Raw genomic sequence first — 13,444 nt, 5'->3', positions numbered from 1 at the left:
GGTTCATGATATCTGATGTTTATAGTGGCACCATCGGGCAAAACAACAAGAACAGGATAGGTCCGCGGATATACCTGTCGGTGTATCTTACATACACTTGCCGTATTACTATTTAAATGGCGTTTCATTTCACACTTTCCACTCTCATAAAGACATGGCAAGCGTCTGAATTCTCTTCGCAACAAAGCTGACATTACTTCCACGTGGTACAAAACGAAATCTTGTAAACTTAAAAACAATTAGCACTGACAACTACAATAAAATTTCATTCTACTCTTCAGTTTTAACTCAAAGATCACAAACGAACATATTCCAATGTTTATAGCGTCAGAGATCTTTATGATTCGATCGTTTCAGCCAGAGAGAATAATACGGTAGAAGCACAAGGTGACAGGTGGCACGTGTGGATAAACAAATTGACAGCTGTTGTAAGATACATTTTGAATTGCTCAGAAATGGACTCGTGTAGTGTGGAGAAACTGAAAATTCGCATAAAAGAATTAGAAGAGGAACTCCAGAAGGAGAAACAGAGAAATTCTGGAGACACAGTAAGACAAAAAATTGGACAGATGTCAGCAGAAGTTGTCGACTCAAACCCGTATAGGTAAATATATACACTTAGCGAATTGTGGTAAATTAGCAATAATGTCTGAGCCGAACACGAACAAGTTTCGGTGCAGTTTACCGGAAATAGTATGTAGATACAACTATTGTGTTTAAATTTTTGATTTCGCGGTTTGAGTATATGGAATGCTGATTACAGCTAGTTATATTAATTCATGAACACTGAGCAGTTTTACACACGGAGTGGAATGGTAAGAGAGAGCGAGGGAATCGGGGAACTCATACAAATACCTGGGTGTAACGGTTTGTACGGATAATCACCCGTGATTAGTTCTAGAATATTGCTAAAATGTGTGGGACCCATACAATATAGGACTAACGGGGGATTTTGAACGTATACAGAGCAGGGTACAACGAGTGGTCACAAGTTTGTTTAATCTGTGGGAGAGTGTCACAGAGATACTGAACGAACTGAATTGGAAGACTCTTGAAAATAGCCACAAACTACCCCAAGAAAGTGTATTAACAAAGTTTCAAGAACCGGCTTTAAATGATGACTCTAGGGTTGTGTTGCTCACATAGGGATCATGAGGATAAGAGTAGAACAATCTCTGCACACACAGAAGCATTTAATCACCCGTCCTTCCCGCACTCAATATGTGAATGGAATGGGAAGAAAACCTAATAACTGGTACAATTGGACATACCCTCTGCCATTGACCTCACGGTGATTTGCAGAATATAGATGTAGACGTAGAATTAAAAACATTATTCTGCCACTGATTTGGAGGCCTGAGGTTTATATTTCTTGTGGAGTTTTTCAGCATTTCTAATACACAGGAGAAGCAGTCATAAATTTGTATGTAGTCTGCAAATTGCTGATTAGGTCGCTGAGGCAAGTGTCATTGACTGAACGTAAAATGACTTTATTAATTTAGTATTACATGTTTCGATGTTTGCCATCATCAGATATCCTGGTAGGACTGTAAGGTAAGTTAAGGTAATAGGCATGGCCAGAGTCTGTTCACGTCTCTTACATTTACAACATAGCTGTTATGTCCTCTGGTACATGTAACTACGATGTCTACTGGTTGCTTACAGTCCCAGGATATCTGATTATGGTAAACACTAAAACATGTAATACTGGGTTAATAAAGTTATTTTGCATTCAATCAATGACTTTTATTCAATGAACTATTCAGTAGTTTGCAGACTATGTATATTTTTCAACAAGTTTGCATGCCTCCTTCATTACATTAGATGAGATAGGCCTTTATTACTACAGATATCCAAACAGGGTGCACAAAACTTCTGAGGGCCTGAAGATGAGGTTTCAGATACAGTGATTTATAAAGAAGAAACTGATTGCCATCTTCTTTGCAGTAAGAGGAGTGTAGTGTTTGACAAAATAGATTAACAGCTGTAAAATAGACTGATAAACAGGCTCCAGTATATTAGGACATGTTTTTATGTAACAGATCTGAAGATTGTCACCATAGACCGAAACCTGTAGCCTGATGACAAAAAAAAAAAAAAAAAAAAAAAAAAAAAAAAAAAAAAAAAAAAAGTGACCATAGGCATGAAGTAAGGAAATTTTGGCTCATAGCAGTTATCCAGTGTGGTTGACAAGATTTCAGCCCAATTACAGAGCCTTGCTGCCTTTTATTGTGCTGCTTCCCAATTTTTGTCCATGACTGAATGATAGATCTTATGTAAGATGGAGTGATGTTGTTAAGCACAAGGAGTTAACGGAAACGTCCGATTCCACCTGTCTGCTTTGACCAAAGACATCATCAATATGGTGGAAATGACCATTCACAACAACTCCCATATCGCGACTATGACATCATTACGTAAACATGACAACAAACACAAAAATAAATCGAAAAACCATCAAACGCATATTCCTCCAAAAATAAAATGAAACTAACGGGACAAATGGGGGAAATTGGGGGTTTTTGGGTGGGGACAAACTAAAAATAAACACATGCCACTAAACCAAATGACAAAAACAATAGTATAAAATGACGACCACCTTCCCAAAATCAACTAAAAACAATATCCACTGGAATCGAACACTTCCCTTGACCTACATAGGTCAACAGAAACTACCGATACCAAGTCATAAAACCCAAAACTACAACCACATCCACAATCATCAGTACCTCAAAAAGCGCAACAAACCAACAAAATCGGAATCAAACATTTCCCTTGACCTTTATAGGTCAACAGCAACTACCGACACCACACTATAAATCTCAAAACTTTCACTACCACCACACTTAATACTACCATAAAAAAACCTAGAAAATCAAAATTGGAATCGAACACCTCCCTTGACCTGTTATCCTTACGACATCTCCAGATATAGCCACCTCTGGTCCGAGACGCCAGAACTTTAGTAATCCTCTTTTCTTCACGACACTGAATACTTCACGACTTCATCCAAAAATCCGAATAGTTGAAGAAATTTTATTAGAGACAATGCACTGTCCCCCATCATCGCCGACAACTAAAAACTGTTGACCTTGTCAGTTGTATCCATATCTACCAAAGACATAAATAAAGCAATTTACCAAAATTCACGCATGACGAACAGAAAAAAACTACAATAATGTTGACATAACAAAACCAAAATCGTTAACTCGCTGAAAAATATTCGGCTGAAAGCACAGTCATTACCGATACCACACAAGTGCAATGCTACCACGCAAATGAACCCCATACGCTACATAACACGCTACCCATAAACACACCACCAGAGAGAACCACCGACCCCAACAATACGCTTCCTATAAACATGCCATGCACACAAACTAAACCAAAAACATCACCTAACACACAAACACACCACCGATCACATCAAAATGACACCTACAAACACGCCACACTCACAAACTAAATTCCGCACCGTCGTGACGTCACAACGCCCCAACAGCCTTATGTCATGGGTCAAAGCTGACGGGTGGGATTGGACGCTTCCATTGACCCCCCCATCCCCACCCCTCCTCCCCCTTATATAAGCAACATACAAGAATGGTTAAGAAAGAGCTTAGCAATTACAAGCAGAAGGCACCCAACAGATCGGAGTATTCCAGAGACTTCACCTTAGATAAGAACAGTGCAGTACTCAAAATAATGGAAAAAAGCCATGACTCCAGGATTTGATGGGATACACCCAGAGTTCCTCATCAGTTGAGTAAACAAGACTTTTAAGTAGCTTGAGAGCTTTTCATCAATATTATTCTATTTAAGTAACCTTCCACGAGCTTTCAAAAGAATAAAAATCAAACCTATTCTGAAGCATGGTAAACCAATGAATAAAGCTGTTGGTATCGTCCAGTCACCCTGCTGAGCAATTGCTGCATGCTTTGACAGACTCGTCCTTAACAGACTCACTCAAAAGATATATGAGGTTACTCCCATCAAGCAAGAAGGATTCAGACTGAACAGAAGTTGAACAGACCATGTACTTAGCTTAACCACACACACATATAAGCTGTGTTCCAATGAGGACTTAAAATTTCAGTGGGTTTTGCTGCTCTTGCAATTTCAAATGATACGGGATGGTAACAAGGACCTCTGTACAAATTCGCGAATTTTATAACACTGCCAAAACATAATTAGGCTCTTAAACATTTTATCTGAGAGATACTAGCAAGTGGTCCTCAGTAATCGATTAAGCAGACAGAAGAAACTTAATAATGATCTTCTTTGGGGTTCAGCTTTTGGCACCAGATATGCTCAACTTATATCGTGAAACAGAGTCAAGGAAGTTCATCTATGTGGAAAGTCTGGCTTTGGCCACTCAACAGAGAAGACTCGAAACTGGTGAAGAGCTGCTCTCTATAGTTCAAAGTACAACACCTGAATGAAGACTGAAGTTAACTGCTTTCATGTTAACAATGGAATGGTCAATGCAAAGCTAAATGTCACCTTAAATGATAAAGTCGTCCGCCACCAAGACTCCCGAAAGTATTCAAAAGTAATTCCTGATAGACTCTTGTCTGACAAGAATCACATAGGTAACACAACAGCAAAGCTGAAAGTGTGCGGTAGCATCATACAGAAGCTGAGCTGGACCTCAGGGGATGCAAAAACTACAAGATTATCGTGCTCTTGCTTAGGACTCATATACTCTACTGCTGCTCCATTGTGGCTTAATGGTTCATATGTGAGAAAAATCGATGTTTAGGTAAATACAGCTATGAGGACAAGAACAAGCTGCATTAGATATATTCCTCTTCATGTGTTACCAGCTGTAAGCCGCATTATGCCACCAGATTTTTGAAGACAGAATGCCCTTCTGAAGGAATAAGAAAAATTAATCAAAATTCTCCAGCTCCCAGTCCATTCTGATGTGGCTGCACTTAGAATGAGCCAAATAAAAACCAGACAGTTACTTATCATATTGACAGAATATCAATGGTCAGAAGAAATATCAGATCCTCATAAGACTCTGGTAAATGACCACCTGGCATGGAGTTACTGTACTATCATTAGGGAGGGGTTAACATGACTTGTACAGGCCACGACATCTATGCAGAGAGCCTCCACTGATGGGGGAAGGATTCATCTTCACAATGTGACTGTGGGAAGGAATGATATACTATCAGACACATTGTAATAAGGTGTAGCAGGTGAGCTTACCAGAGAAATGTAGAAAATTTTAGTGAAGCAACAGAGGCAGCCCTGGAATGAATTAAGAAGTTAGACGTTAATTTTTAGGTTTAGTGTTTTAGTTCTATTTGTTTTGTAAAATCATACAATTTATGTATATTAGTTGCACTTCAGTGTATATTGCCATACACTACATAAATATGTACTGAACAGTACTCAGCTTGTGAGTAAACCAGAGCCAATACTGGTGTTTTCAGAGTGTTTTCGATGGTTCTCTGTGAGGTTATTATTTGCTGTTTCAATAGTTATCCAGAATTTTGGTCTTTGCAGCTGTTTCCCAAAGATGGTTCTGATAGATAAGTGCCCTATGCAAAGTGATGCCCAGGTACTTTGCATTGCTGTTATACTGTGTCTGAATAGTAACTGCTTGCCGGTGGTAGTTTGCATACTTTTTGCTCAGCTAGAATGCTGCAACTTCTCTCATCAGCAAATTTAGTTTTAGTTTCCACCTTCTGAATTATTTAGCCAATAATTCACATCTTCTACCTTTAGTTCTTATGCTTCTAAGAAACTGGCCTGTTGAGCCATTAGACAGAGGCACCAGCATATATATGTCTGCAATACAATTTCTACCATGTTTAGGTCGAACAGTGTGGGGGAGGGAACTGGACATTGAGACAAGCCATTTTTCAGTTTGTAAAATTTACGCTAGCTACATGTGTTTGGAATAGAGTAGGAACAGAGGACTATTAGCATATTATCTGATAAGGAGATTATATTTCTGCAGGTAACTATTTTGGTCGGTTTCATTAGTAGTCCGTCTTCCAAACTGTGTCGTGTGCTGCTGTTTTCAGTCTAGGAAGACAACAACACCTTTGTGTGTGTGTGTGTGTGTGTGTGTGTGTGTGTGTGTGTGTGTGAAGTCAATTTTCAGACTTTCTTAGGACTATTTGTTTATATCATTGTCCTCTACACAACTTTTATGTTCATACCTAGAATATACAGAATCACTGTGTGTGTGTGTGTGTGTGTGTGTGTGTGTGAGAGAGAGAGAGAGAGAGAGAGAGAGAGACCACTAACAGAAACAACTACAGCTAAACAAATCGAGCAGATGCTTAAAACATGCAAGAAATTAGGGGGATTCTCTGTTGTAGTGAAAAGCAGAAGTTTTTTTAACACAAGAAGAGATGGGATCTCCTGTCACAATATTATGAGTATTGACGCAATTTTGTCATATGATAACATGGTTGGAGACTGTAGCTGTTATTTGAAGACAAATGTTGATGGTGTTGAGACAGCAACGAGCCACAAATTTATTTTCGGTTCCTTTATTGAAAACGTACCGTTACTGGTTTCAAATCATTATGATTCATCTTCAGATGATATTCATGCTTTCATTACAACATGTGGTATGTTTTTTTTTACAGATTAATTCTTGTGAAATGTCAGCTTGGAGTGTCTTTTTTCATAGTTTTCGTCCAACAGGTGTGAATACATTCCCACTGCATTCTTATTGTTGCACAAGTAAATTTTTCTCACTGAACACTTTGGATCTGTCACAGAATAGATTCCTAACGTGCACCACATGTTTTGATACATACAAAGTGCTTACAAACATATGTATGTATTAAAACATGTGGTGCACATTAGAAATCTATTCTGTGACAAATCCAAAGTGTTCAGTGTGAAAAATTTGTGTGTGCAATGATAAGAATGCATTCACATCTGTTGGACGAAAACTATGAAAACAAACACTCCAAACTGACATTTCACGACAATTAATTTGTAAAAAAACGCACCACATGTTGTAATGCAGGCATGAAAACCATTTGAAGATGAATTGTAATGATTCGAAACTGGTAACGGTACCTTTTGAATAAAGGAACTGAAAATAAATTTGTGGCTGGTTGCTGTCACAGCACCATCAACATTATGAGTATTGATGCAAAAGAATTGGCCTACTGCAGGTATGGTCTCCTGAAGAGTAGCAGAGGTCTGAAATATTACAAATCAGCTCAATGGTGAGCTTGAAAAGACTTCTACATTATTAAAACTTTTGATTCTCTACAGCCCCTGGAATGCGTTAAGGTAGGATACCTCTGACTGAAAGTATAGCTATAAATCTCAAATCCCCTGTAATGTTTTGAGTGTCAGTGATGTGGTCACGCAACACTTGAATGCAGTTAGTAGGTAATGTGTAGCTTATAAAAACATCTCTCAGAATTACGTGCGAAAGCTTAAACACAAATACATGCTTCTACAAGATTATTTGAAAAGCAGCCACTATTTACACACTGGTAACAAACAAATCAGTCAAACGAAGTATGGAGGACATTAAAATAAGCTTCACCGCAACAAGGAATTTGGAATGGACATCAGGTCAAATAATCATGAGTCCTATAACTGCTCTTTATCGATGTGGGAGATGGATTCGTCACTGAGGATAGTCCTAGTGTGCTCTGTCATGACCAAACTTGGTACCATTGCATCAAGGTTGATGACACCTGTGCAGCAGCCTGCACATGCCAGAGAAACCAGTGGACAGTATAAAAACGTGGATGTAAGTTGCTACTTTGCATGATTTTAGTGTCAGTGTTAAGAAATGTTTTTGTAGTTTATTGGCAATTTTTTTTAAAATTATTGAATATTGTTTTGGTGAAGAGAAGTTTACCCCCCCTCCCCCCCCTCACACACACACACACACACACACACACACACACACACACACACACACACACACACACACACACACCAGCTGTGGTCAAGTGTATGTGAGTTGCATTTGCATGAGAGAGAGAGAGAGAGAGAGAGAGAGAGAGAGAGAGAGAGAGAGAGTGTGTGTGTGTGTGTGTGTGTGTGTGTGTGTGTGTTGCCTATCTTTGACAAAGGCCTTATTGGCCAAAAGCTAACTTTCTATCAGTCTTTTTGTTGTGCCTTTGTGCGACTTGACATCTCCGCTGTTGTACATTGCCAAGACTGATGCAGAGCCATTGACAAATTGTAATGAAAGCTCGTAATGGAAGCACATTATCCATGATTATTCATTTGTATAGGTGGGTGAAACACACTAAGGAGATTGCTTATACGAATCCCATCCCAGTTAAGATCCCCCTGCGGGGTTAGAATAGGCCCGAGGTAATCCTGCCTGTTGTAAGAGATGACTAAAAGGAGTCTCACACTTCTCTGCCCTATGAGTTCAGGTCCCAATCCATGGTTTGACCTGCCACTTTCAAAGTTCTACAGAAGTGCAGGCTATGTGGGGAAGGATGCCTTACGTGGTGCATGAGTTATCCTTGGTGCCCTTAGATTCAATCTCCTGAATCCCTTGTCATGGCTTTGCATCTCCACCTGCGATTCAATTATTTGGGCAAGGACACTTTCCGGGGTATGTCATCTTCTTCCGTTGTCTCCTGTCCTCTTTCACCCCCATGACAATATTGAATTTCTCTGTGCCAAATATCCGCCATAGTGGCCAGTCTGTTGTGGTGCGGCCGTCATGTACCCATTTTGTGGTAGCCCTCTGACAACACAGGGATCACACTGCTGATGCCTGAGCTGTAAACTCCCCACATAAGCCAAGGAGTAGACGCCTGTCTTCCTGGGGTATCAGGACTCTGGCAACAGCCATCATGCCAGTTGGCCTTTGCTGTGACTGGGTGACGCCCTTGGGGAGAGCTCCTGATCGGAGTGGGTGGCATCAGGGTGGATGACCCGCAATGAAGTGGACTAAGTCATTTATTGCTGGTGACTGTAAGGTGCCAGCAGTCTCTAAGAAGGGCAAGATCGAATACAGTGCCGACAGGTATGACCCTAAATCGTTTCCCTCCCTCACTAAACCATGGGAGGAATGTAGGGCTACGGAACAGAGAGAGAGCCATATTCGCCTTGGTTTTTAGTCTGTAGCAGAACTGATGGGGACTCCTTTCTATCTACGAAGACTCAATTTTTCGTTGAACACATTGAGGATGAGTTTGGAGAAGTGACAGCACTGTCCAAGATGCGAAAATGTACAGTCTTGATTCAGGCAGCATCCACAGCCCACTCCCGAGCTTTACTCTCCTGTGACAAGCTGGGTGTTATTCCTGTTTCCGTCACTCCCCATAAAAACCTCAACATGGTCACCTCTTGCAGTTTGACGACGAGCTCTACGCCAATTTAGAATAGCTGGGTGTTCATTCCATCTGGCTCATTTAAAAGGGGCCCAAAGACAACAGGGTTGCTACCGGTGCCTTCATCTTGGCCTTTGAGGGTGATTCATTGCCTGAAACTGCCAAGGTGATGGTTTACCACTGCGATGTTAAACCATACATCCCTCCCCCTCTGCAGTGCTTAAAGTGCTGGAAGTTAGCGCACATGTCTTCTCGCTGCACTTCCAGTGCCACATGTCGAGACTGCGGACAGCCACTGCACCCAGATACTCTGTGTGTGCCTCCTCCCACTTGCATCAACTGTGGAGAGCACCACTGCCCCTGCCTGCCAGACAGCCCAGTACTCCAAAAGGAGCAGAAAATTGTGGAGTACAAGACATTGGACCGGTTGACTTACACAGAGGTTAAATGTAAATTTGAAAGATTACACCCCATTTGGTTGACGTCGACTTATGCTGCAGCTATGTCACCATCGCCAACCCCTGCCGAAGAAACAACAGCCTCCTCCGGCTCCTCTTGTGCTGAAGGGGTCCCTTGGGGCTCTCTCTCCCAAGGTCTCCACTAACACCACAGCGGACGCTCGCCAGTGGCTCAAGGAGCCAAAAGCTGCTGGACGAAGAGCTTCACAGTCTTCCTCCGTGCCTGAAGCTCCTTCGGAGAAATCTTCCCAACAAGCTCCTAATGAGAAGTGAGAAAGCAAGCACCTTCTTGCGCGCTTCATGCCTTCCCAGTCTCATGATAACATAATCCTCCAGTGGAATTGTGGCAGTTTTTTTCCACCATCTGGCTGAGTTATGGCAACTCTTAAGCCTTACATCTGCTTTCTGCATTGCTCTCCAGGAAACCTGGTTCCTGGCAATGCGGACTCCTGCCCTCCGCATAGGGGGTATTACAAGAACCGCAGCGACTATAACAGAGTGTCGGGTGGAGTTTGTGTCTATGTCCTGAACTCAGTATGCAGTGAACCTGTGCTCCTTCAAACCTGCTAAATAACTGTCGGCAATGTATATTTTCCTGCAGATGGTGCATTACCCCTGAACGCATTGGCTGCACTGATTGATCAACTCCCTAAGCCTTTCCTACTTTTGGGAGATTTGAACACTCATAACCCCCTTGTAAGGAGGACCGTGCTTACTGGCCGAGGTAAAGATGTTGAAAATTTACTGTCACAATTTGACCTCTGCCACTTAAATACAGGTACCCCCACACTTTTCAGTGTGGCACATGGCACATATTTGTCCACTGATCTCTCGGTTTGCAGTCTTGGCCTTCTCCCGTGTATCCACTGGAGAGCACATTATGACTTGTGTGGTAGTGACCACTTCCCCATCTTCTTGTCACTGCCCCAGCATCAGGCCCACAGACGCCTGCCCAGATTGGCCTTAAACAAGGCAGACTAGGATGCTTTCACCTCTGCTGTCACTGTGGAATCTCCCCCACATAGTAACATCGATGTGGTGGTTGAGCAGGTAACTGCAATGATCATTTCTGTGGCGGGAAAAATGATCCCTCATTCTTTAGGGTGACCCCGGCGAAAGACAGTCCCTTGGTGTTCGCCGGAAGTTGCTGAGGCAATCAAGAAGTTTCAGCGAGCTCTACAATAGCATAAGTGGCATCCTTCCCTGAAGCACTCATAGCCTTTAAACAGCTCTGTGCCTGCATTCGCCAGCTTATCAAAAGACGGAAACGCAAGTATTGGGATATATACGTCTTGACTATTGGGTGCCATACGTCACCTTCCCAAGCCTGGGCAAAGATTAAACGAGTTTTTGGGTACCGGACCCCAACAGGTTTTCCTGGTGTCAAAATAAATAGCGTGTTATCTAACAACGCAAACTCGATTGCTGAGCACTTTGCTGAGCACTATGCTTGCGCCTCTGTGTCGTAGAATTATCCCCCAGCCTTTTGCACTCTGAAACCACGGATTGAAGGGAAAGTCCTCTCGTTCACTACACCCCACAGTGAACTCTATAACACCCCATTTACAGAGTGGGGACTCTTCAGTGCCATTGGACATTGCTCCAACTCAGCTCCTGGGCCAGATTGGATCCACAGTCAGGTGATTAAACTTCTCGTCTGACTACAAGCGACATCTCCTTGTGGTCTTTAACCGGATCTGGTGTCATGGCGTCTTTCCATCACACTGGCGGTGGAGCACCATCATACCAGTGTTCAAACCTGGCAAAATCCTGCTTGATGTGGATAGCTATCGGCCCATCAGTCTCACCAACGTTCTTCATAAGCGGCTGGAACGTCTGGAGTGTTGGCAGTTGGGTTGGGTCCTGGAGTCATGTGGCCTACTGGCACCATGCCAGGGCGGTTTCAGTCTGGGTCGCTCTACCACTGATCTACATCTACATCTACATGGATACTCTGCAAAACACATTCAATTACCTGTCAGACGGTTCATCGAACCACCTTCGCAATTCTCTACTATTCCAGTCTTGTACAGTGCGCGGAAAGAATGAACACCTACATCTTTCCATACGAGCTCTGATTTCCCTTATTTTATCATGGTGATTGTTCCTCCCTATGTAAGTCGGTCTCAAAAAAATATTTTCACATTCGGAGGAGAAAGTTGGTGATTGGAATTTCGTGAGAAGATTCCATCGCAACGAAAAACATCTTTCTTTTAATGATGTCCAGCCCAAATCTTGTATCATTTCTGTGACACTCTCTCCCATATTTCACGATAATACGAAATGTGCTGCCTTTCTTTGAACTTTTTAGATGTTCTCCATCAGTCCTATGTGGTAAGGATCCGACACCGTGCAGCAGTATTCTAAAAGAGGACGGACAAGTGTAGTGTAGCCAGTCTCCTCTGTAGGTCTGTTACATTTTCTAAGTGTCCTGCCAATAAAACGTAGTCTTTGGTTAGCCTTCCCCACAACATTTTCTCTCTTTTCCTTCCAATTTAAGTTGTTCGTAATTGTAATACCTAAGTATTTAGTTAAATTTACGGCTTTTAGATTAGACTGATTTATTGTGTAACCGAAGTTTAATTAGTTCCTTATAGCACTCATGTGGATGACCTCACACTTTTCGTTATTTAGGGTAAACTGCCACTTTTTGCACCATTCAGAAATCTTTTCTAAATCATTTTGCTGTTTGTTTTGATCTTCTGATGACTTTATTAGTTGATAAACGACAGCGTCATCTGCAGACAACCAAAGACGGCTGCTTAGATTGTCTCCAAAATCATTTGTATAGATAAGGAACAGCAAGGGGCCTATAACAATACCTTGCGAAATGACAGAAATCACTTCTGTTTTACTCGATGTCTTTCTATCATTTACGATGAACTGTGAGCTCTCTGACAGGAAATCACAAATCCAGTCACATAACTGAGATGATATTCCATAAACACGCAATTTCACTATGAGTCGCTTGTGTCAAAAGCCTTCTGGATAATCTTGTGTGCCTCAAGTCTTCCATCTGAACATCCTTTTCCAGATGCCAACACCTTGTTGCTGTCTTTTTTGGTTTACGAAAAGTGTATGACACCACCTGGTGACATCATATCCTTGCTACATTATGCAAGTGGGGTCTTCGAAGCCCACTCCCGAGTTTTATCCAGAAGTTCCTCCCGCTTCGTACTTTCCATGTCCAAGTTGATGTATCCCATAGTTCTCCCCATATTCAGGAGAATGGGGTCCTGCAGGGCTCTGTATTGAGTGAATCTATATTTTTAGTGGCCATTAACAGTCAAGCAGCTGCTGTAGGGCCATCCGTCATCCTCTCTGTATGCAGATGACTTCTGCATTTCGTGCTGCTCCACCAGTACTGGTGTTGCTAAGTGATGCCTACAGGGAGCCATCTACAAGGCGCAGTCATGGGCTCTAGCCCATGGCTTCCAGTTTTTGGCCGCAAAGTTGTGTGTTATGCACTTCTGTCGGCATCGTACCTTTCATCTGGAACTAGGACTTTTCCTTACTGATGATCCCCTGACTATACTGGAGACACATCAATTTTTAGGACTGGTTTTCGACACCTGATTGACTTGGCTTCTTCACCTTCGTCAGCTTAAGTGGAAGTGCTGGCATGCCCTCTGCTGTCTGAGAAACACTCTATGCTGCTGCAGCTCTACAGAGCCCTTGTTCAATCCCGCCTTG

General features: G+C 42.1%; 1 protein-coding gene across 1 annotated transcript in view; it reads left to right on the top strand.

The window, feature by feature from the left end:
• Positions 1-356: 356 nt before the first annotated feature.
• The window catches only part of LOC124604286 (ubiquitin-like modifier-activating enzyme 5), a 125,267-nt gene continuing 112,179 nt past the window's right edge, over positions 357-13,444 (top strand). The window contains exon 1 of the mRNA XM_047136465.1: positions 357-604. Coding sequence (XP_046992421.1) covers positions 456-604 — 149 coding nt within the window. The 5' untranslated portion in view covers positions 357-455. The remainder of the gene's footprint in view (positions 605-13,444) is intronic.

This window comes from Schistocerca americana, chromosome 1 (assembly GCF_021461395.2).
Source record: "Schistocerca americana isolate TAMUIC-IGC-003095 chromosome 1, iqSchAmer2.1, whole genome shotgun sequence".
Classification (NCBI taxonomy): Eukaryota; Metazoa; Arthropoda; class Insecta; order Orthoptera; family Acrididae; genus Schistocerca; species Schistocerca americana.
This window is presented reverse-complemented; position numbering and strand designations above follow the sequence as displayed.